Source organism: Sander lucioperca, chromosome 14 (genome assembly GCF_008315115.2).
Source record: "Sander lucioperca isolate FBNREF2018 chromosome 14, SLUC_FBN_1.2, whole genome shotgun sequence".
Lineage (NCBI taxonomy): Eukaryota > Metazoa > Chordata > Actinopteri > Perciformes > Percidae > Sander > Sander lucioperca.
Genome location: NC_050186.1, coordinates 3918090 through 3942174, shown reverse-complemented (window position 1 = coordinate 3942174; position 24085 = coordinate 3918090). Strand labels below are relative to the sequence as shown.

At 39.4% G+C, this 24085-nt stretch overlaps 2 protein-coding genes across 10 annotated transcripts in view; one reads left to right on the top strand and one right to left on the bottom strand.

Annotated features, from left to right (window-relative positions):
- LOC116062792 (probable E3 ubiquitin-protein ligase HERC1) overlaps positions 1 to 11906 on the bottom strand; it is a 43901-nt gene extending 31995 nt beyond the window's left edge. For 6 of the 9 annotated variants that reach the window (XM_031317470.1, XM_031317471.1, XM_031317472.1 and 3 more), the window contains exons 1-15: positions 7363 to 8337; positions 5577 to 5672; positions 5288 to 5470; positions 4964 to 5176; positions 4551 to 4649; positions 4320 to 4416; positions 4058 to 4201; positions 3689 to 3816; positions 3274 to 3418; positions 2927 to 3098; positions 2175 to 2309; positions 1772 to 1937; positions 1388 to 1513; positions 691 to 915; positions 20 to 172 (exon numbers count right to left, since the gene is read on the bottom strand). In XM_031317470.1, the coding sequence (XP_031173330.1) occupies positions 20 to 172; positions 691 to 915; positions 1388 to 1513; positions 1772 to 1937; positions 2175 to 2309; positions 2927 to 3098; positions 3274 to 3418; positions 3689 to 3816; positions 4058 to 4201; positions 4320 to 4416; positions 4551 to 4649; positions 4964 to 5176; positions 5288 to 5470; positions 5577 to 5672; positions 7363 to 8337 (3057 nt within the window). Of the gene's footprint in view, positions 1 to 19; positions 173 to 690; positions 916 to 1387; positions 1514 to 1771; positions 1938 to 2174; positions 2310 to 2926; positions 3099 to 3273; positions 3419 to 3688; positions 3817 to 4057; positions 4202 to 4319; positions 4417 to 4550; positions 4650 to 4963; positions 5177 to 5287; positions 5471 to 5576; positions 5673 to 7362; positions 8369 to 11722 lie in introns of those variants that run through there. The other 3 variants (XM_031317463.2, XM_031317466.2, XM_031317464.2) reach the window with 2 other exon arrangements.
- Positions 11907 to 13093: 1187 nt separating this feature from the next.
- On the top strand, positions 13094 to 15113 carry esm1 (endothelial cell-specific molecule 1). Its single transcript, XM_031317891.2, has 3 exons — positions 13094 to 13702; positions 14174 to 14317; positions 14495 to 15113. The coding sequence occupies exons 1-3, from the start codon at positions 13396 to 13398 to the stop codon at positions 14587 to 14589; spliced, it is 546 nt and encodes a 181-aa protein (XP_031173751.1). The 5' UTR covers positions 13094 to 13395; the 3' UTR covers positions 14590 to 15113.
- The last annotated feature ends 8972 nt before the right edge of the window (positions 15114 to 24085 follow it).

Genomic DNA, 24085 nt, shown 5'->3' with positions numbered 1-24085 from the left:
TATGCGAATAGAAGTGTACCTCTGGGCTGGAATGGATGTAGCAATGGCCAAGCAGGTGTTTGTGAAGTCCAGACAGCAGCTGGTGGAAGTGACAGGGAGGATCAGTTTGTCCCTGGCTATCACTTGATAGCTGCTTGTCACTGTTTTTCTCCAGTTCCCCAAATGCCCGCTCCTGTATAAATACACAAAAAGAAAATATCCAGACACTAGAAGGGAACCCGGAGAGCGCAGACCTCCGCCAGGGCATGCCCTATCCCACAAAGTTAATACAGTGTGAATTTTCCCAGTCGGGAACTTATTTTTACAATTATTCAGACATCATGTGAATGCAGCACAAATGCCATATCTCGCCAAGTTCACGAAAGTGACAAATAATTTGTGTATCTGCCCAGTGGGATATGCTCCAAAATGTAATGGGTTCTTCCTTGACTCTTGCTACACCCTTCCACCAAGTTTCATGAAAACCGGGTCTGTAGTTTTTCCCGTAATCCTGCTGACAGACAAACAAACCAACAAAGAGACAAACCGAGACGAAAACATAACCTCCTTGGCGGAGGTGAATATAGGAACATTTGTGAAAACAGGTAACAAGATTTGAGAAAACAATGCACTACATTTGCCTAAAAGTTAAAGCGTAAATCTATCCCACTTTAACACACATACAAATGCACAGGGTCCTCCGTTCCATACCGTGTAAAAGCCTATGCTGAGGAGCAGGGTTCTGAGCAGCACCTCTGCTAAGTGCAGAGGGTCGTAGGCCATAACAGAGCTGGATGTGGAGGGCAGCCCGACGGACATAGCGGGTGTCAGAGGGGGTACCAGGGCTGTCGCCTCCCCAAAATTGCTGTAACCTAGTAGAGAAGCTACATGGCTCTGATCCTGAAGGCTGCTGAGGACCATGTCTAACTGCAGACGCTTTGAAAGATACAGAGGAAAGAAGAAGAGGGAATTGTTTGTTATTTGATCATTTAAATGTGAGGTTACCAGAACATCTCTGTGGAGAAGAAGTATTTTTTTTCCCACATTTTCACAAGATTCAATTCTTTAATACATATTGCCTAGCAACGCTCCAAGTTGGTGCTGTGATTTGGACAAACACTGTGTTTGCTAGCTTTATCCATCCATTTTAGAGCCAACTATGTGGATCAGAGTTATACTGAAAATGAGAAAAAGCCATGCAGCAAAGGAAAAATACATGTTAATTGTTTTTAAAGTAGTTTAAATGTAATTGTTTAAGTGTGTTCTGTATTTACACCAACACTTTCTATAAAAAGACATTCCTGCCTGATAATGTATTGAGGCACAAATGCACAAAAAACACATTTGGTCATGATAACCAGCACTACTATACGCAATGTTTAAAATGGCACAGAATAGCTCTAAATACCTGTCCTTTGGAAAGGACATTCAAGCTCTGAGGGCCCTGAGGAAGAAGGGACAGAAGCAGTTCTGTTCTTTCCCTCAGTGGAGGAAGTAGCAGGGATGCACCAATGGACAGCGTGTTCAGAACTGCCTGAGGATGGAAAGAAATGTCAACACAATATGAAAAGACACTTGGATATCAATGGTTAACATTTACTGCAAGCTATAAATATAATAAAGTTAGCACATACAGACTCTAAAAACCCACTTCACAATTTAATTTAGACACAAAACATTTCTTAATATCTTGGTTCTTACACCTGTAGACAGCACTAACAACCCCTCCTGTCATAACACAGCATAGGCATATAATGAAAATAATCTAGGAAGGGACAGACTGTTAGTTTACCTGTTGTATGGAGTCTGGCATATTGGTATCTATTAGCCGGAAGAGAAGGTTTCTGAGGGGCCTGCCCTGAGCCCCCAAAACCATGGCACCAGTGCCCCCAGCATGGGCCAAGGACAAGTGGATGGACAGCAGCTTCATGCACAGCAAAAGAAACTGATGGTGGTCCCTGAGTAATACATGCAGAGAGTATTAGGAGTGCCGGTTAAATGTTAGGGGTTTCAACTCATTAGAACTGATCAGAGCTCAACAGGCCACAAACAAGTATTTTTCACAACAGCAAAATAACATTTCTTTGCATTTTTTATACTGAATAAAGTCTCAAACAGAAATAATAAAAGACAATCTTCTGTAACAGGTAATGTTATCATAACTGATAGTGTGCTGTGTTAATTTAATGTCATACCTTTTAGATAAGAATGGGGCAGGGGGGGTGTCATCCCCGATGCCATCACAATAACTTTCTAAGAAGTTACGTAGGTAGGTGAATGTGCTCTCTTCCAAATCGACACAAAAGGGCCTGTGCCACGCTACCAGTTGCCTGAAAAAGACAGAGTCACTTGAAAAGAGCTGTGCAAGCACAAACGTGTCAGAAATAATAACACAGAACCACAGATTTGACAGGGGATAAGAAAACAACAGGTCAGTAGTATAAAACAATGCTGAACACTCAATGGAAATGTTGCAACATAGAGATGCCATTCTGATTTATTTGTTGAGATCACTTATGTTTACAGTGTAGGTGAATGGTATATGTATATTAGTGCTGGGCGATATGGAGAAATTCAAATATCACAATATTTTTGACCAAATACCTCGATATCGATACCGCAACGATATAGTAGTGTTGAGTATTGGTGCTTTCACAAAATATTTACACAATGAGATTTTTGATAAATAATCATCAGTAATGTGGATATAATGACTAAGTGGGTAAAGGCAAATAATAGAACAGTTACAACAGTCTGGTAAGTTCAGAAAATGACATCACTTTACTGTAATGCAGCCTTTAAAACCAGGAAAAGACAACACTTATGCCATATTACGATATTACAATATCCAAAATCTAAGACGATATCTAGTCTCCTATCACGATATCGATATATTGCCCAGCTCTAACGTATATCTTCCCTAATAGCAAGGAAACACAACATTTACCTGTCGGTTGGAACTGCGGTCCAAGCCAGGCTGTGAGAAGTACCAGCAGTGATTTGCTGGATCGACACCCCCTCTAGACCACTGACTTTCTTGGGTTTGGTAATTGGTGTTGAAGTGTGGCCTTGCCCACACTGGCCCATGGTGTTGTTCCCCCAGGCATACACTTCATTCTCTGATGAAAGGGGAACATTGCAGTTAGAGCACATTCACACTTTTAATATCCAATTAAAAAGAACTATTAAAATGATCATTTTTACCCCAAATTTAAAAAATATATTCTGAAAGCAAGGTTTTTCTTTACACTAATCATCTGAAGAACTGACTATAAACTGTTGTAGGTCTCTTACCGTGTGTCAGAGCCAGACAGTGGCTGTCTCCACAGGATATATCAATGATCTTGGTGATACTCAGGTCTTCTATGAACCTAGGTCTCAGAGAGGTTGTCTCAGAGGAACCACATCCTAAACATGAGCCACAGCCCCATGCAAACACCTAAAAAAAACCACAAATTTCCTTATCCGTCTTTGTATTCAATCCTTGTATTTAGGATGTAATCAAAAACAAATACATTGTTTGAACCAAACATATCAAGAGCTGATACAGATTGAGAGGCAGTTGTTAAGGTGATAGTATGCTTCTTCAAAATAAATGCTTTCCATAAGGAGAAACTCAGCTCTTTCTACATTCTCCTTGTGGAAAGGTTTTATTTTGAAGAAGCATACTAAGGCTAGTTGAAAGTTGACCCACAATGCTGCATCTCACCTGTCCTGCAGAGGTAAGGGCCAGAGATGACTGGCTGCCAGCACACACTTTCCTGATGATGAATCCATGCAGGGCCTCTATCACCTTGGGGCGATACACACGATTGGTGTCTCCATGACCTAGTTTACCTGAAAAGGATGAGTAATGTCAGAGTACCAGCATTAGTTCACACCAGCTCTCTTAAGATAGACCACAAATGATGCTATTATGGTCTTTAGGTTAAAAAAATGACATAGTGTGTGTTATTTTCAAGCATCTTTTAAATGCTGTATAGAAATGAAAACCTCCCACTCAAAGTGTGATTTACACCACTTCACACAGAACTGCATTATGGGCTTAAATCAAACTGTATGTCATCTGTCAACATACCATTGTCCCCTCCACCAAAGGACCACACAGTGCGTCCATCCTGCGCCACAGCAATGGTGTGGGAGCTGCCACAGGCCACCTGCCCGACACCACTGATGTCCTTCACTAGCGTGGGCACGTTCCGACTCTGACTGTCACTGTGACCTGCTCAGGGGAGAAACGCAGGACAACAGAGGCTGTTGCTGACATACCAAGAGGAGGGGAATCAATGAAATTGTTGAGACAAAACGAGCACAATCAAATTGAGAAATAAGTTTTGTACCAAGTCTGCCAAAGTCGCCTTCTCCCCAGGTATAAAGCTCTCCATCGTTAGTCACAGCAGCACTGTGTCTGTAGCCAGCAGACACACAAACAACAACCTGGCAGAGACACCATAATATATGAAAGATTATGTTAAATCCCATGGCTTTTCAAATAAATATTTATGAATAAATGTAGGTCTAAATTCCCCATCAATCTCTTCCCCAACAAGCAGTGTTTTCTGCGTGCTTACTTTGCCAAACAGTGGCCCTTGTATGATTTTGGGGTATTTCTGTGTAGCACTGTTGCCATGGCCCAGTTTCCCATATTCTCCATCACCCCAGCTGAACACCTGAAAGAAATATGTTGAAAATTGTATAAAGAAACTAAAGAATTTGATCTGTCAATTAAAATCTCACTAACACCTACGGAGGAAGTAGAACTTAAAAAAAAAGCAGGAAGTGTAAATCACATGTTAGTTTGACTGATTCTACACTGTTTTGTCACTGTCAAGAATTTCATGTTAAATAGTTATTTAAAACATTTGGGAGAAACACTTCTTTCATGTATTTTGATACCAAAAAAAGAGTAGAGAAACTGTCAAAAGAAAAATCTGCAGATGTGTAAAATATGTATCGGTACAGTAGTTGTTTTATCATCTTTTACCTCTCCCTCTACAGTGATGGCCAAAGTGTGACCATCAGAGCCCTTAGAGGAGGACACCTTCTTCATGTTCCTATGTGGCTCCAGCACAAGTTTCTTGGGCATGGACTGGTTGTTGGAGTCCCCCAGGCCCAGACGGCCATAGCTGCCTTTTCCACATGCTTTCACTGAACCATCTGCAGATACTGAAAATGTACAGTATTGGCCTGCCTCAATCTAAAAAAAAGGACAACGTGGATAAAAGTAAGGACATGGGAAGAATAATATTATGGATTTATATTATTTTACATGGAAAGATGTTAGTCCTGTCCATATGGGTAGCCATACCATTTGGGCATCACTGAAGCCCTGTGTCAGCTTTGGCAACAGGATTTTCTCCAGAGTTCCCTCTGCCAGCTGGTGGCTGCTGTTGCTGCCCCACACATACACCATGACTGTGTCGCTCTCGGAACCAGGAGCAGCTGCATCAGTGCTGCAGGAGCACAGGCAGTAGGATGCTAGGTTACAAATCTGCCAAAAGGGAGGAGGGTGAGGTCCATAAGGTCAGTTACTGGAAAGTATAACAGTTCTAAATAGTGCCTGTATGTTTTAGTATGTGACTTAAATCTTGCCTTACCTCCTCAAACAGGCAGAGAGCTGCCTGGGAGAGTCGACAAAGTCCATCTGCATCCTTCTTCAGCACCTGAGTGTTGACGGTGTCCCCGCGGAAACCCTGGGGGGGGAGATTTCTGTTTAGCCTTGACCAGTGTCTGTTTTTACTAAAACCTGTGACTCACTGTGTGTAAATATTATTTTGTTATTTAATGAATCGGTTTCATTTCATTCCTAACTAAAAAATGTTTTCTTTCTAAACCAGAAGTATTAATCACAACAAGAAATACATCTTTTCCCAAGAACAGCCACAAGTCTTTGCATGATCCAGCAGGCTGCAGCAGGCAAAATCCAGACAGACAAAGAGGCAAAAATGTGAGATCCCAGTCCTTAGATGCAGATCTTAAGTGTGTTTTATGTTGCGTAATCCCTTTGGATTTTCTTTAGCTATTACAGAGCTCTAAATGATGTGTAGGACAGGCAAAATCAATCATCAGGTTTTAATGCAATACCCAGCCCTTGTTTTCATTTGTCCAGAAATATTGCAAAGCTGATTAGCCTGCTAAAAATTGACTCGTTATGCATACATGAATCTTAATCTCCATCTGCACACTAATGCATCACTCCAAGCTTTAGATGAGAAAGATATTCAAATAAAAAGAGCAGCTTACTGCAGGGTGGTATGTGGCAGTAAAGAGCAATTGTCCAGCTTTATCAGTAGGTTCATAAATGTGCATGTAAGTTTCCTCATATCATTTGTAAACTAACCACAATACATTAATGCAAAGTTACTTTTTACTTATAATAAAGTAACAAACAAACAAACAGAAGAAACACATAGACAATTTCCGATGGGCAGAGATATTCTCATATTGAGATGTCAACACATCTGAATTCCTTCTGCAGGCTATTGTTTGCCTTTCTTAATAATGCATCCATATTAGAACAAGCTCTTTTAATAAATACAAGTTTTGCCATACAATCAGAACTGGGTTGATTACTCCAGGTTATCCCATGTTATGGTCTGTCAAACTTCCGAAAAATAATAAATCCAAATAAATGTGATGTCTGGACAAATTAATTTAAAATGAGTTCACATGAAGCTTGCCAATAATCTATAACGCAGACACCAATGTAGGGCTAGGCGATATGGAGAAAATCAGATATCACAATATTTTTGACCAAATACCTCGATGTCGATATTGCGACGACATTGTAGGGCTGAGTTTTGGAGCTTTAACAAAATATCTCAACAATTAGATTTTAGATAAATAATCATCAATAATGTGGATATAATGACTAAATGGTTGAAAGATAGCTGATAGAACAGCTAGAACAGTCTGATCTGAAATTACATCACTCTACTGTAATGCAGCCTTTTAAACCAGGAAAAGACCAGTTATCTGTGATTATGGCAACTGGATTTGCTAGAAATTCTTGAAGATGTTTCGCCTCTCATCCAAAAGGCTTCTTCAGTTCTGACTGACTAGTGGGGACAGATATTTATCTGGTGGGTTGTGTCCCCTGAGGGTCATTACTCACATGAGGGTCAATGAGTCGCATTGGAGTCGTAGGGAGGAAAAGACAACACTATTACGATATCCAAAATCCAAGACAATATCTAGTCTTATATCACGATGTCGATATAATATCTATATAAATCACCCCGCCCTACACCAATGGTGTAAATAAGAACAGTTATGTCTGAGTTAACGGAACATACAGTAAAAGGAGGATTAGTCCAAAAACATTGGAAAAGACTAGAAGGCAACAACAGACAAAAAAACAAAGGTCCAAATTTGAAGACATACCGAATATAGCTTCATTTGGAGAAGCGTTTGATGGATGACATCAAAGCCCACACCAGCTGGGTGCTGGGAGCTCAGTGAGGAAGAGGAGGAAGAGAGTGTAGAGGTGGATGAGGACATAGAAGCAGCCAAGGCTACCTCCACCCACTCCAGCAGAAACTTTAGAGAGCCTCTCTGCATGGCCAGGCCGAGCAGTAGCTCCAGAGCTAACCTCCGACCGGTGGGGTCGGCCCCACCTGTCCCACTGCTCACTGATGTCTTCTTCAGAAAGTCTGCCACCTGTGCCAGGCAGTCAAGCCCGACTGATGGGATCTTATTCTCATTGGCCAGAGAGAGTGGTGGTAGAGAAGTCAGCACAGAGGACGCTGTGGCAAGCACGTCATTGCAAAGCACCGACTCCGGGTGCACGGAGGCTGCGTATCTCCAGTTCTGCTGCAGCAACGAGAAGAGCAGACTCAAACCTGTCCTCACGCCCATTTCTATCAGAACATCTGTACCCGACTTGACTTTGGATGCTCCCCCTGGCAGGCAGGGCTCTGAGGCCAGCTCAAGTTGCCCACTTTCGGTGCCACTGTCTGTGGACTGGGAAGGCAGCTGCACGCGAAATTTGTCATGGTATTTGCTGTGAAGTGCGTAGTAGATCCTCTGGAGAACTACCAGCCTTTGGTGGAGGCCCAAGGTGTAGGAGGTTTGTGACAGCATCCGGTGAGCCAGCCACCGCTGGCTGTGAAGCAGGGATGACAGGTACTCTTCCTTCTCCGCTGAGGCACTGGACTCGCACTCGAAGTCTGGCAGGCGTGGGCCGACGAGCTCTTGAACAGGTTGGGCCAGAGTCACCACTTCCTTGTTGTGAAGGAGCTTATTGTAGAGCACAGCAGCTCCATGCCTCCTGGCTGTCTGTACACTGTCTTCTGCTGCCCAGGAGCTATTGAAGTGCTCCTGCCACTTCCGCAACACATGGGTCTGACAAGGCACCATGTCTGAGCATTATCTACACTCTGATGTACGCCTGAAAAACAGAGGGAAAATGTGATCGAAAGAGCTAATGAGGGCTATCAATTGGCAGATTTATAAAATTCCCACGTATCATTTCCACACACTTGAAAAACATCATGAAATGGCTTTTTATTTAATCTCTGTCATAAATTTACAGGCAACATTTGCCGCTAAAAAGCCTATGTTATAATGCGTTTTCATGCCAAGTTAAGTGTCAGGTTTCTCCTTCAAGTTGGAACTTTTCCATCATACAGTACATCTAGGCTAGTGGCATAGGCCCAGTGGGTATCACTGAAATAGGTCAGCTCACCCTATGATAACAGCTAAGCGACACACCCACACTAATGAGGAGACTTTTGTCTAACAAGCCGTTATGCTACACAATACAAAGGGATGTATTTGGTTTAATAGCATTTGAATAGCATTTGTTTCCTATTATGGCCAGTCAAAGAATTAACACTGCTTTGAGAGATTAGGCAGATGAATGATATAATAAATTCATATTCTCAATGCAGTTGATAAAATCATCGAGATTCATCTCCAAGTCACCTGTCGCTCTGAAATACAATCCTATGCAAAAACCACTGGAGCTCCACCTAACCCCCAGTCTGTCTGCATTTTTTGTCTGTTTTCTAAACAAATAAAGAGCAAGTCTGTTGCTGCTGTTGAGTGGAGACTGTACATACAGTATTCACAGGAACAGCTTTCCTGAAACAAAGAACTGCAGACACCAGTGCAGATTTGGGGTTTTCCCATCTTGCATTTTATCAAGGCTAATCGTATGAGGGTTTGTTAAGTGGACTCAACCCCTTGAAAACCATGCAATCCATAATGGAGGTTAAAACAGGTTTTTATTCTTACTTGCATATATTTGTGTCTATGTTGCTTTTGTGTATTTGTGTATGTGTGTAATTTTGTGTTAGCACCTTGGGCCTGGGAAACGACATTTCGTTTTCAAATACCTACAAATGGCAAAAAAAACTACTAAAACTAACTAAATCAGCTGTTGAATTGTACATAAATCTCCTAACTCTTGGGTCATGGCTGAAACTTCTTCTATGATTAAAACTTGTACACAAACATGAACCAGTATGAGGGACAGAATGCTAGTTACAGGCTGCTAAACATGAGCATGCCACCATAGTCCACAGTCATCTCTCTTGCCTTGCCTGAGGCCTGTGGGGCTATATGGTTTCCACTCTGGCCAAAAATAACAGCAAGCATTGATATAGTAATGGGCTCTTCGGGTAAGACAACCACCAGCAATGTGACGCAACCATCACTGATTACAAACTATCTGGAATTGTAGGACGTAAACTTTAAGCACGCCTTTTAAGTCGTCGTCCCGACCCGCTTGGCTAGCTTCAGATTTTATTAAGCATCCACTTTACAGCTCAATGTAAGTTAATTAAAAAAACATTTTATATCACTCCTTATTAATTACAGAGAACAAATTGAGCCAAATATCCTAGCGACATGCCAGTAAGCTATAAAAATAAAATAAAAACGTAAAGTGCTCATGTGTAGGCCTAGAGGCAAATGATTAAAAAAAAAAACATTCATGCATTTAAAATCAATATCAGTGATTGACTTTGAATGCATGCAGCACCATGTATGATCAGAGAAAAAGAAAATGTCAGTTATATCACAAAGTTAACAAAGAGTGTGTTTTTCCAAAAAGTTGTTATAATACGGTCAGTATTATAACAACTTTTTGGAACAGCTTTTGGAAAAGCTGAAGTAACACATGCTCTTTATTGGACAATGAAGGTGAATTTAAAAAAAATATATGAAATGTAAACCTTGGCTGCAACCTGGCTGCAACTAATGCTTATTTCCCTTATCAATTAATCTTGCCTATTGGTTTTTCTATAAATCGATTACTCTTTTATGTGCCAAATGTTAGAAAATAGTTCACATTGTTTAATTACTTGTTTTGTCCTACAAACCGTCTGTGACACAGATATTACAGAAGATATTTAATTAACAATGAAAACGGACAGCTCTGTAAAGTCTTAACCCTCAGATATGTTGATTTAATATTGAGAATATAATGTGGCCTAGATAAGCCTACATGTTTCTGCAGGACAACTGGCCTCAATCTACGAGAGACTAAGCTCAGCTATTAGGGATGACCTCTACCATCCTGCTTCCCTTTGATTGAAGTGGCTAAAGCAAGGTGATTCAGTGGTTTGAAAGGCATGCCGAATAAACTGGAGGAAGTTACATGGCCAAAGTACGTTCGGGTTGCTCTGTTGTCATGACAACCCTAACCACAATAAGACAATGGATGCATTAATGGCTGCTACAGTAATCACAAACCTTGCTAATGTGTATTCACCACAATATGAACTACTGTACGTACTGTAATTTCTGACAGCAACTTACTTATTCTTTATTAAACATTGTGAACAAACAGACATTCAGCAGGTCATTGACATTGTTATCATAGAATTAAAGATTCCAGTGTAAAAAAAATACATATCAATCAAATGAAATATGAAAAAGGCAATCAAGTATAAAACATAAGGTATCTAAACATTATAGATAAACAATGACATCAATAAGTCAATATAACTTGGGGCTACAACATCTTTTTTTAACTAGTGTGTAGCCTACGTTCACTTTTTTGGATTGTCATAAGAGTTAATGTATCGATATAGCTGCAAATTGAATTCAACCATGCCTTATACTATGTGAAAATGTACCAACTACTAACGGTACAAGTATAATATTTGTCATGTAACTCAAATGTTTATTACTACATTAGAATGTAGTGTTAATTTCTTTAGGCATTATTGTTATAAAGTGCCCAGTGCAACATAGCTAATTATCTTAAAATGCTGGGAGAAAGGCAGTGAGCTAAAACACACCGTTTAGCTACAATGTCATCTTGTCAGAAGTTAACGGTAGACATTCACGCTAAGGGCATTAGCCGACAGGATAATTTAATTAAAGTACAATTAACGCCATTATCCAGCCTTGCTGTACATGGCTTCTTACTTTGAAGCGTATGTCAACATTTTGTAACATTATTGTTTTTCATATTTGGCGATAGTTAACGTTAGCTCCGTGTAACATTGTCATAAACATAAACAGCCAAATATGTGAATATGAAACGTAGTCTTCGCCGTGTCATTGACAAATACCGGGTGACATTATTATTGCATCTGCGGTGACAGCTGAGCTAACGACTGGCTGCAGTGCAGATGCTAGTCTGGTCCATGGCTATCAAAACCGACCAAGCCCCTCCGCTAGTTGGCTGACAGCTCTCAGCAAAACACTCCCGCAGCTCATTGACGTCGTATTATAATATTAACCTGGGTGTTATACATACAATAGGCTACACCACAGACATGTTAGTTACCTTGACCGTAAACCCCCGCAGACAAATGATTTGCGTTACCTGTCCCGTCCCGTTGAGGTCTCCCTTGGACGTGAATATCATATCAACCTTCTCCTCTTTCTACTTCTTCTTCGTCTGCTGGAGTTTTAACCACTCATGACAAACACTGTTGGATGACCGCCACCTTGTGTCTCGGAGTAGGGATAACCATCATCATCATAATCATTTTTTTATTCACCTATTTTGCTTATATTTTCCATAGACTGTATAAAATAGATATTTCCCATCCAGCCTGCCTGACACAGTCCGGTGTTTTTTCTTCATTGATACAAATATGAAAGCAGTAGCCTATAGCCTACGATTGTTTTTGTATTCACTTATTTTACACATAGTCATGAGTTTTATTATTCAGTCTGTGAAAAAGAAAGATGCATATTGTCCTCCCATTGTGGCTCAGGAGGGAGCTTTGTCAAATATGAGAAATTAACCTTGATGACGTTGCATTGTGGGAAATGTAGGATCCAGTGTTTTTGGGACTAAAAGTGAGGATATCTCATCTTTTGCGGCTTTGAATTTGACCATAGTCTTTTTAATCTCGTCCTCCACTTTATGGAATTGCATTAGACTACTAAATGTGAAGTGCGCTTTTAAAGAACTTCACATTTGTAATCGGTTGTGTGCATATGTGTGTGTGTGTGTGTGTGTGTGTGTGTGTGTGTGTGTGTGTGTGTGTGTGTGTGTGTGTGTGTGTGTGTGTGTGTGTGTGTGTGTGTGTGTGTTCGCGTGTGTGTTATCTAGGCTAATCATTAGGCTACTTGTCTCCTGTATGCCCTAATAACATTAGGCTTTTCCTGTATCACCAATCAATTAATTGAAAAGAGAAATAAACGTCGCAATATTTAAAACAAAAAGTAGCCTATACGGTGATAAACTAAATTAACATAAGTAGGCCTACAACACAATCTCTTCTTAGAAACTTTTAAACACTCCAGATTCAAATGGTTTACACTGCTGTTAGCTATACATGGTACATTTGATGGCATGTTTTATTTTAGTCAGTTCCTTAATTTTACAGTTACAGTAGAAAATATTATTTGATAAAAAGTTGGCAGGTTCGTAAACAGCTGGGCTATTAACAGGCTATTGTATTGTAATGTCATGTTCTTTTATTCTTTTTGTGTAGACTATGTTAATTAGTATAAACATAGCTTTTGCTTTTATTTTATTTTCAAGTCATTTATCTGGTTAAATAGTGTCAGTATGATTTCGAATCATATGATGTTGTGACTAAAAAAACATCCTAACATCAAATGTGACTCTTCAAAGCCGAGGCAGTCACGATGTTTGGGGGGGTTCCGTCAGTCACACAAAAACAAACCAAAGATAACTTATGACATCAGGTCACACGCATTTCAATTCCTGGATGGCGGTCCAGAGTTAATCCCACTTCCATGCCGGATTTCTAAAAAGGGGGCTGACTGGCAAAAAGGACGACAACACCGGAATGAGGAAATTGACGAGGGCAAGCAACGTGCAAAACAAAGTTGTTCATCGCTGATAACCATACAACCTGATGAACCAGAGGTCACTCCACTGACTCAAGTCTGCCAGAGGTGGTCCGCTTCTCTGTCTCCTCTTCCCGAGACATCCAAAAGACAGCAGCCCTTTCACGAGCTCTCTACCTGCATCCCGGGATGTCTTTTCTCCTCATCACAGTGCTGTCTTCACTCATAGTGCAAGATGCTGAGGCGTGGGGCGCCAATGTCAAGTACGCGGTGAACTGCCCCGACAGATGCAACGTGGAGCGGTGTGGCGGGACACAGCGGTGCACACGGACGGTCCTGGATGACTGCGGCTGTTGCCAGGTCTGTGCAGCCGGCAGAGGGGAGCACTGCTACCGCACAGTGTCGGGGATGCACGGGGTGAAGTGCGGACCGGGATTTTTCTGCGAGTTCTACAAAGATGAGGACGATTATGGAGACGAATATGGGATTTGCAAAGGTAGACTACATTCACATTCAACATTGTAATGTGCCCTAGTGTGCTATTTCTGCCTGTAGGCTGCGTTTTGAATGTGATGCTCTGCTGCACCAAATGCAGTATCCCATTATGGTATTACAGTATTTTAGGCTCTATTTATTGAATTATCACAATGAATAGCACCGTTGCCATATAATCATTGGTTATAGAGGCACATGTGCAGACTTGTGCATCATTACTTCAAATAAGAATTGGACATTGAACTTGATGATTAGGTCATTAGAGGCTTGGAGTTTAGACATTCAAACATCAATGATCCTGTCTATGGCTCCTTTTTCTTGTAAGTGATCATCATTATGTTGACTGTGAATATGAGTCTGTAACACTATATAGAATAGGGCCCCATATCAGATACAGTCAGAAACACTAATCTTTTTCCCTGCTTGTTCTGCAAGACATGCTACTCTAAAATAATGTTTTCTTTCTTTACAGACTGCCTGTATGGAACCTATGGGGTTGAGTGCCGCAAGACATGCAACTGCAAAGGTAGCATATGTGACAGGGAGACAGGAGCTTGTCTCACCCTCAAATTCTTTGCCAAAATCGCCAGCAAACTCAAGACTGAGCCTCAAGCAGGTAAAAACTCCTTAGAATAAAGATTGTTTATACTGTTGTTGGTTTTTTTTTTAAAGTGTAAATTCTCAGTGGGTCAAAACAGTTAACCTTCTTACCAAATGGACTAAAACAAATGTTTGAAAAGACATGTCATTTGTGAATTGAAGGATTAATGAATTCTTTCACTTGTATTTTCAGGAGGAGAGGTAGGCTCAGGAGAGGTCAGCACTCCCCAGAACACAGATCAACACACGGAAAGATCCGCCGCTCCAAAGCGGCTCAACCCTCGCTGACAAGTGCTGACAAGACTGAATCTATTCAGTGTAAATGTAGCATTAACTTATAAATGAACTGAAAGATATATTTTATTATGTTAAACGATGAACAACTTTTTTACAGCAGTTTGGAAGTTTTATTTGGTTTGTTTGGTCCTCGTTTTGACACAAGCATCTTTTTTCTAATGAAATAAGCAGACTATGTTGTTCTCTTCAAATTCTCTGTTCCTCTGTTATCGTTCCTCAAGATGATCCTGTAGTCTGTTCCCATCTGATTGTCTCATCTAGTGTGCCCTCATTCATACAATATTGTTGAGAACATGAGAGTTAATGTCACAAGAAAAGGCCCTTGCATTTATTTTCAAACTGGACACAGCAATATCTTTCATCGATGCATTGTAGTCCAACAAATATTTTGAAGTTTTCCAAAATTATATTTTATGTGTACTGTATATATGAAAAGCGGACATGGAAAATATCATGTATAAGGCACCAGCCAATGTAAAGAACGCTCTTACAATTAAACCAAAGTTATGACTGACTGTTGTCATTTAATTGCCTAATTTATCTGTAATTGTGTTATCTAGAAACCCTGAGTGGTTTTATTATGTGGTAATCAATTATTACAAACTAGGCAGTAGAAGATTTATATTTCAGGCAAAAGTTAATAGCATCTAAATAAGTGGATGTTATCCATAAATGCCATTCAATTAATTATACTGTACATATCTGTAGCGAAACAAATAAAAGTGCTGTAAAATTAAAGACACAACAAGCAGTCACCTGAAGGGAAAGACAAATAATGCTCAAATGACCAATTATGGGAAAATGTATAAAATGAATTAATTCTGCAAAAGTGAATATGAGATTTCATGGGCCAAAACAAGCAAGTCAAAAGCATTTAGAGACTTGCAGCAAAGCGTCTACAGCATTGTCTTGGCTGTATACTTTAGTTTATTAAAAGAGAGATCTTACATCAATCAGAGGTTCTGTCGTTGCTGGAGTTTTTCATCAGATCCATCCCTCCATCCGTCTTCAACCACTTATCCGTAAAGATTTTTCATCAGATAAAACACCGAAATTGAACATTAAACAACTCCTTTTCCTAATGCTCTTGAGTATCTTTAAGATGCTTTGCTCTGCTCTAGCCTTTTTACTGTATAGGCCTAGTTGTGAGAATGCTGGGGGGACTGAAATAGATTCTCTCTCTACAAAAGGAACTTCATTAATATCATTTATAATATTACATTCCCAGTACTGGTATACTGGAGAACTGAATTCATATACCAGGCTAGAGAGTGGTTGGGGAAGTCAAAAAGTCAATTACATGTCTGTTTTAAGTTGCATGTTTTCGGTCCGTCTTTTAACATCTTGGGACCATTTTGAATGGGAAGGTTCTCGCTTAAACAAGTTATCCAATGGATTGATTGATCCATAAATAAGTAACATCTCTGACATGTGCACTCAATACTGTTTTTCTAGAAAATTTGACATCTACATGTTGCAGATACACCTACTGTAACACATTTGAAAACATAATTTGCCCAGAAACTGAGGCAAATAAAATTCTGAATAGGAGTTCTTTAGAAAAAAAGAGGAGGAGACATTGATTTTCTCGAGATTACATCAGAGGGATTTATTTATGGGAGCTGGAAAAAGCTTCTCTGAACAGTATAAAAATGCTAAGAAGTCTGGATAGAAATATATCTTCTGAGTAGAAGAAATTCTTGTTTCCCATGATGATGTGAAGTGGGGCATCCAAACTCAAGAGCAGAGAGTGCTGAGAACTTGTCAGGCATCCTTGACTCTTGGAATGGCCTACTTTCTCAACTTCCACAAATGGCAAGATATTCTTTGTTCCCATGCAGAAAACATTTATCAGAAATGGAAAAATGCACCACTAATAGCATAAGAAGAACTGAATAGGAAATACTGGGTTTACAAAAGAGCAGACGAAAGAGAATTTGGGAAAGTTTCTCTGCAGCTACATGGATAAGCTTCTCAACAGCTTTGCCTATGAAGCTGTACTAAAATACAGCCATTGCAGGCAGGACTTACATTAGTCAACATTTGAGATATTGCTTAAGGTCTTTCTTGAGAAATGCTTATTGTATAATTTCCTACCTGCAGGAAAACATCCATATAAAGTTGTTCAACTTGTCTCTCAGCCCGACTGAGAGTTTCAGCTTATACAGTGAACTGAAATGACTCATTTTCTCCATATTCTAAGTGAGTGGCATGCCAGCATTCAATGTGACTTTACCCAGGGAAAGTAACAAGTACTTTATAAAGAATACAGCCTTCACATAATATTTGATAAAGCTTTGAATTTATAGAAGTCTCACATCTTTTCATTATTTACCACAGACTGTTAAGTAGGTTTCATGTGAATGTAAATGTGTAGCAAATTGTATTACAATAAATATATCAATCACTGATGCATTTCGCAATAAGTTGTGATCTTTAGAAATCTTTCTGTGATACATTATCTGAGTTTATAATCCATTTTGTGAATGGACTAAACAATGATAATTTTGTGATATACCTTTAAAAAATCAAATGGATTCACAGACATATCTGTAAGTAATAAATTACTCCAATGATTCAATGAAATATGTATCATCTTTGTGATTTCTACTTTTTTTAAAAGCTTAGAATGAACCCTTGGGTCATTCATGATCAAACATGATAAGCGAATCTTGATTAAAGGAAGATTTTTTTTTTTTCGAGTGCTCTTTTAATATGTCACCGCACAGTATTAAAGTGCAAAACATCTAATAATCAAACATTTTGGCAGAAGGTGCAAAAAATAATCCTGTACCAGCTAAAAATATCTCTTATTAGCCTCACCTCTGACTCTTGGTGGTACAAAAATGTTTTCCAGTATTCAGCTTGTTTATTTCCTGTGCTTCCTGACACCTGTGAAAATGTCCCTTCTTCCTGTTGTTGTTGTGTCTGTCCAGGGCAGGAATTTAAAAGCAAGGATTTTTTTTTCAGGGGACACTCTTGAAAAAGCTTGGAATTTATTAGTGACACAACTGAAAAGGCGCTGTCCTCTTCCCACTTTATTCAATTCTTATTCAAATGAAAGCTCCTAAAACACCCTAAACCTAAACACCCATCAACAAACAAGCTGTCCCTGAGACACATTTAGAACTTTAATGTACTTACAAATCCGATACATATGAGTAACAAAGTGTTATCCACGTTATATTTTCAAATCATCCCTTCAGTAAATAAAGTGGGAAATGAAAACACATTTTCTTTACTTTAAAACTACAAAATCTGTCCGTTGAAACTGCAGCATCAAACTTTGAATGAATGTAGGTAATTTCTTTCTTCTCATTCTGACGTTTAATTACAATGATTATGAGTTAAAACCAGAGCATTGTTTTATATGAATGTATTGTGGAATTCAAAGGCATATAAGGGATAAAGTACTCTGAGACAGACATGAATTCACTGCAGGGATGTATCTCCTCAATCCAAGGACAAGGTGACGCATGCACGCGCACACACACACACACACACACACACACACACACACACACACAGGTACGGGAGCAGTCTGTGTATGAGGGCAGGAGTGTTCGTAAGTGCTCTGGGCTCAAATGTTCCTCTCATTCCCCTGAGAACGGACAGGTCGAGGCCTCGAACCAAACAAAGGACCCTGGAAAAAAACAGGAAAGCGTTGGTGAGAAATACCCTTTATCTGACTCCCTGAACACGTCACTGCCGCCTCTGCAGAAACAAAGGTGCGTGAATGGAGTAGTAAATAACCCTGATTTACTACAAATAGATGTTCTGGTATTTGGCCCTGTCTCAACAGGTTGTTTATTGTAGCTGTAGAATGACAAGGCTCAATGGAGACAACACGTAAACACTGTGAAAAAGGAAATTGAGGGATGAGATTGATTACATTGATAGCAGATATCTCAACTGAGGCTTATGAAATGTAACAAGAAGCACTTTAACTCGCACGCTGTCATGTCAAAATTGGACACAGTCTGATTAATTCATTCTTTGGCTCCCTTAATCCAGGAGTCCCTCCTTCTTTTTTAACAGTTCTCAGGAACATCTTGCAGTTAAGTGACACAACAAGAGCCTTGACCTCAGCGACCTGATAGATTTCTGACCCTCTGGAGGGATGTCTCGTTTCTTGTCAATGTGACGTGAGGGGGAGAATTTCCCAACAGGTTTATTATCACATATGAGATTTACGGAGAGAGTAATAGGTGGCCAGTCAAAAAATAAAAACCACAACTGTCAGATAGTGTGTGTCTGTTAAAAGCTCCATCACGTTCTCTGTGACTTTATCCTTGTGTCTGCTTCACTCGCTGCATCAGAAATAGCACAAATACTTTGCTTTTTGTTACCACATCCTCCTGTTTGCACTATGTACAAAATACTAGCGGAGAAAATACTGAGCCCATTACAATCTGTTTTGTGACTGTGAGACTGAGTGTACAATATTATCATATCCACGTGAGTCAAATTATGATTTCTGATTCTATTGAGATCAAATCTATTATGATAGGATGTTTTTTAGAGAGTAGTGTCAAGCTAATATTCAGCAACATGTGTTATAAGAGTTAATTGCTCAATTTCTTGTATATATTTTTGAATGATCAAATACAGTACATTTAGATAAAATGTGATAGTAAATAAATGTGTCATTATTTAGATTAAATTGCAAACTTGACACTTGTAGAGCATTGTTGTGTTTGTTCAGTATATCACGAAAAGCAAATGTGGGATGACTAAAACATCTGCATATTCCAGGCAGTTTTATTGAAGATGGTGTGAGGCAAAGGCAGCATTTATGATGTAGCTGGTGAACTGATTAAAAACTGATTTAAATGTATAAATATTTATTTTTCTTCGTAACACAATTTGTAGCCTATATTTGGTATGTATTGTATGTACTTTAGCACTTGCAAACTAATACATTATACATACATGATATATACATCATATAATAATAAAGCAAATTAGCCTTTTATAGCTGCGGAACACGTAACACAGTGATTTAGTCCAGAATAGGTTTTTGTTGTGAAAATCATTCTTGAGTGCCCTTTGTGCTGTGACACACAGACCTCTGGTGGCTCCTTGATGGTATTGTACCATATAGGTAATTTGCATTTATTTGCAATTCAGCTTGTCTTGAAGCTCTGACAAATGCTGCAATAGGAGATTTTACTTACTTACTTATTTTTTATTTGGGTGTATGTCTGTCTATTTGTCATAAGTCTGCTAAGAATTTTAAAGGATTGAACCAATGTTAAGTAAAGGCTACTGTCATATTGCCATCCACCATAATTCAAACTATATCCTTAAATAAAATATTAAAGCTTTGAGTATTAATGTGCGTGCAGAACTTTAAAGATAAAGAGAAACAGCTATAAAGATGGTTAAGTTCCTAATCCAGAAGTTTTTAAAGTCACCACCAGAGAGCAATATAGCATCAAGAAAAAAGGATATAAGCTCTTTGGAGTGGAGGAAACTACTGTTACTGGAGAAAAGATCAACTTTATCAATCTCTAGATTATTGCAGCAGGAAATAATAGACTATAAATAAGAACAAAATAAAACAAATGAGGACTGAAAATAAATAACCAATACCATGCCGATATCTTGTTTGTAGTTAATTCATGGACCTTTGTATCGACATATTTAGAGGTTAAATAGACTAAGAGATGTTTGCTGAACAGGATTTTAATGCAGACAAATGCAGACTGCGTTTCTTCCTAAAAGGGAGTTTTTCCTCGCCACTGTCGCAATAGCCACTGCTAATGCTTGCTCTTGGGGGAACTATTGGAATTGTTGGGGCTTTGTAAATTATAGAGTGTGGTCTAGACCTACTCTATCTGTAAAGTGTCTCGAGATAACTCTTGTTATGATTTGATACTATAAATAAAATTGAATTGAATTGAATTGAAATTGAAGGAGGAAAGTTCTATGTGTTTTCATTGACCTTTCAGAACAACTGTCAGCAAGTAAAGAGAAGGAGCTGCAACCTACTATATTTTTCTGTCTCCAGTGAGGTCAGAAGGAGAATGAAACAAGCAGTGATGTGTATGAAACAATGTTGGGGGCAACCTTCACTTTGACAAACAACATAGTGTACTGTACTCCCTCACACATAATCTTACCATTAACAATCTTACTCATGGATGTTGATGGCCTCTCACTTCTTATAGTTGCTTGCATTTTATTTTAGAGATTAGAGAGTCACCAGTAGAGAGCTGACAAGAAATGAGGGAAGAGAGAGAGATGGGGTGATATGCAACAAAGGTACCCACGACACCTTAAAGCTAGGCCACCAGGGTGCCTCTAGTCTATATCCACAACGTTCCACATCTGGGATTGCTTTCGTTCTGCCGGAAATTTCGCCGGATGTCACTCTTTTCGAATGTCTGTTTTCAGATGTCCTGTTACCTTTCGCCTTTTCTTTGTTGTAATTCTAAACTCCGGTGGATTTATGAGGACTATAGTTAACTGCTCCTCAGATCTCTGCAGGGTAAAATCAACACAGCTAGCTAGACTATCTGATCAATCTGAGTTTTCTGTTTACAACTAAAACAACCTTTGAACGTGAACTGTGTGGACTAGCCAGACCCTCCTGCGCAGTGCTGTGGAGGAAGGTCTGACAATGCAAGACTAGGGTGCCTCCATTAGATTTTCATTCCCTACTTTGAGTGCTGGTGATGGTGTCATGACTGAAACAATTTGAATAATAAACCTGTGATTTTGGCCTTAGACTTTTTTTCTGTTTGCTCCAGGCCTGCAAAGATTTTCATTATCTTCCCGGAAGTCACCAACTGTCCAAAACCTCTGACTGCAAGGCCATGAGAACAGCAGACCCATTGAGAACATTTGAATTCCCGGAGGCTTCCTCTGTGAAGATTCATCCATTCTAATCTTCAGAGTTATCTCCTATCGGATAAGGTCCCCCCAGAGTATCTCATGCAGCTCCAGTTTGTTTACAGATGGCCACTTCTTACGTCACAAGGTCACAGTGTTTCATGTTCGGCATTCCACGTCCTGCAAATATAATAAAACATGCTGAAGGATGGCTGTAGACAGATGGCTCAGAGCCTACTGTTGTTTGTTTTTAACATCTCATTTAATCGTTGTTTAATCTAATGAGGCTTTTCACAACACCTAGAAAACTGATCTTTCTGTATGGAGATTAGATTTTATTGGGAGGAATGGATTTACTATGTTCTCACTGTTGACTGTTGAATATAAATATCTTTACACAGCTGCAAATAAAAATAAGATTTACTCTTTCAATTTCATAAAAAACTTTTTATATAGGGTAACAAAAGTAACAAAGAGAAGTCTGGAGCAAAGAGTGTTCTACCAACTATCCTTAATGGTTACTGTGCATGAGCAAGTATGGGTCACAGCAGTGGTACCAAAGTCACTGTCCAAAATGGATCAATTTTAGCTCTGCTTAAGCAACAAATGAATAGCTACATTGCAAATAACCAGTGCTACCTAGTAAGTTACATTTGGGTTGCATGGTCTGATAATGGTGGCTGAAGAAGACATGCACATTGACCTGAGTTAGTGCCAGGATTATGGCTATAAAATTGTGCTGTAACAAAAAATACTTTACAAATGTTATCGCTGCAGATGCAAATATGCCTTCAATGCAAGATGTGAGATCCTGATTATATATTTCAGGTAGCCCTAGTTAAATATGGGAAACAACGTGGAGCAAGGCTATCTTGCCAATATTTCATCATGTTATGTGCATTCAGAAAAGTGTCAGTTTTGAAGCTCTTGACAGATTTGTGCTGCTGCCTCTTTGATAAATCATTTGACAGATGATAATAGAAGGTCCAAATGAAATGTTGACCTCACTCTGGCCTTACTGCTTAGAGTGGGCCTATAGATCAAACAGATCAATAGATAATATGTTCAGCCTGACCCAACACTTGAACCTCTAACACCTCAATAGCCCAACCAGGATCACGCTTGTTGAATCAGATCACAATACACACACTACCCCAATCACATTTGCACCCACTTCTTATTTACTGTACTGTATGTGAGAATGAAATAATTCTCATCCTGATTTGATTTTGAGGAAGTCATTATTGTTGACACATCAGCCACCTCCCATATAGATTGGAATGTCCCTCCCTTGTTAGTAATGACTACATTTTCCAGGACCAGGAGATGTGGCCGACACGTGCCTGAGATACACGTGTAAAGGTTCTGCATCTTGTGTCTTGTGGTGATCATATACATTGTAGCCTGCATGTTGCCCATTTCACTATATTATAGATAGACAAATAGTCTTCTTTTGGTGGAGAATATACCTTTTTTTTAATTTTTTTTAGTATTACAAAAAAAAAGAAATCATTCTTGATCATCTGCATTGAAGTTTCTTCCAACCTTTTCATTTTGTATACAGTTTATGCATATTTCTTAACTGTTCTCCAGTAAACTTGTTTGTGTATAATTAAATCAATCACTTCATTTTTATTTGTATAGCTTTTCATTTCATTTTGCCCAATCTCTTGTCATGAATCAATAGTCTATGTCTGGTAATTAAGGTGATGAGGAGTCAATAAGGAGCTTAATGATGGCATGATTGAGCTCAGGAATGTACTGTACATGTCAGAATTCCATAAAAGCAGACAGTAATTTGCTGAAACTACAAAGGCCTTACATCCATGAATACTGTATAAAGGCTATAATAGCTATACCTATAATATTATCTCCATTTATTGTACACATTCATCACTGTTATTTCTGTAGATTACTTACAAAATGAAAAATGCTCTTCTTCAGAAGGAACCACTGTGGGACTATGGAATAGGAAGACATTTTAGACCACTCCCAGGTAAACAACATGCACTTTCCACTGTTGTGTATACAGCTGGGCTTGCACCAAAGTGAGGATAGTGTCACTGAATAAATGTTTGTCGAGCTGCATGCACACAATCATTTGTATATGACATCTTAAAGCCACCTTAAAACTGGGGCAGCTTTTCAGTGTTTGTATGCTGAATTACTCACAGATGCTATATGGGGAACTCAGGGTTTATATTCCACATTATTAAACATACACATTTTGGTCATTTCTTGGCTGTTGATATTTTGAGAAGAGTGGAGCACATTGTGAGACTTTAAAAACTGCCAGTTCCTTACAGTGTCATTTGAAAAGAGAAAGTGAGCTGCACTGCTGGAGCACTGCTCAGTCAGCTCTCATCTTCAGACTTCCTAAAACATGTTCTCTCTCTCTCTCTCTCTCTCTCTCTCTCTCTCTCTCTCTCTCTCTCTCTCTCTCTCTCTCTCTCTCTCTCTCTCTCTCTCTCTCTCTCTCTCTCTCTCTCTCTCTCTCTCTCTCTCTCTCTCTCTCTCTCTCTCTCTCTCTCTCTCTCTCTCTCTCACACACACACACACACACACACACACACCCTCCCTCCCTCCCTCCCTCTCTCCTTCCTCCTCCTCTCTGTAACCAACATATACATACACAGCCTTCTCAGACTGA

Bases quoted from the DNA above. Each gene is read 5' to 3' on its own strand.
- esm1 (XM_031317891.2), top strand. From the start codon at position 13,396: ATGTCTTTTCTCCTCATCACAGTGCTGTCTTCACTCATAGTGCAAGAT. The intron at 13,703-14,173 runs GTAGACTACATT...CTTTCTTTACAG, and splicing joins CGAATATGGGATTTGCAAAG to ACTGCCTGTATGGAACCTAT. The intron at 14,318-14,494 runs GTAAAAACTCCT...TTGTATTTTCAG, and splicing joins CAAGACTGAGCCTCAAGCAG to GAGGAGAGGTAGGCTCAGGA.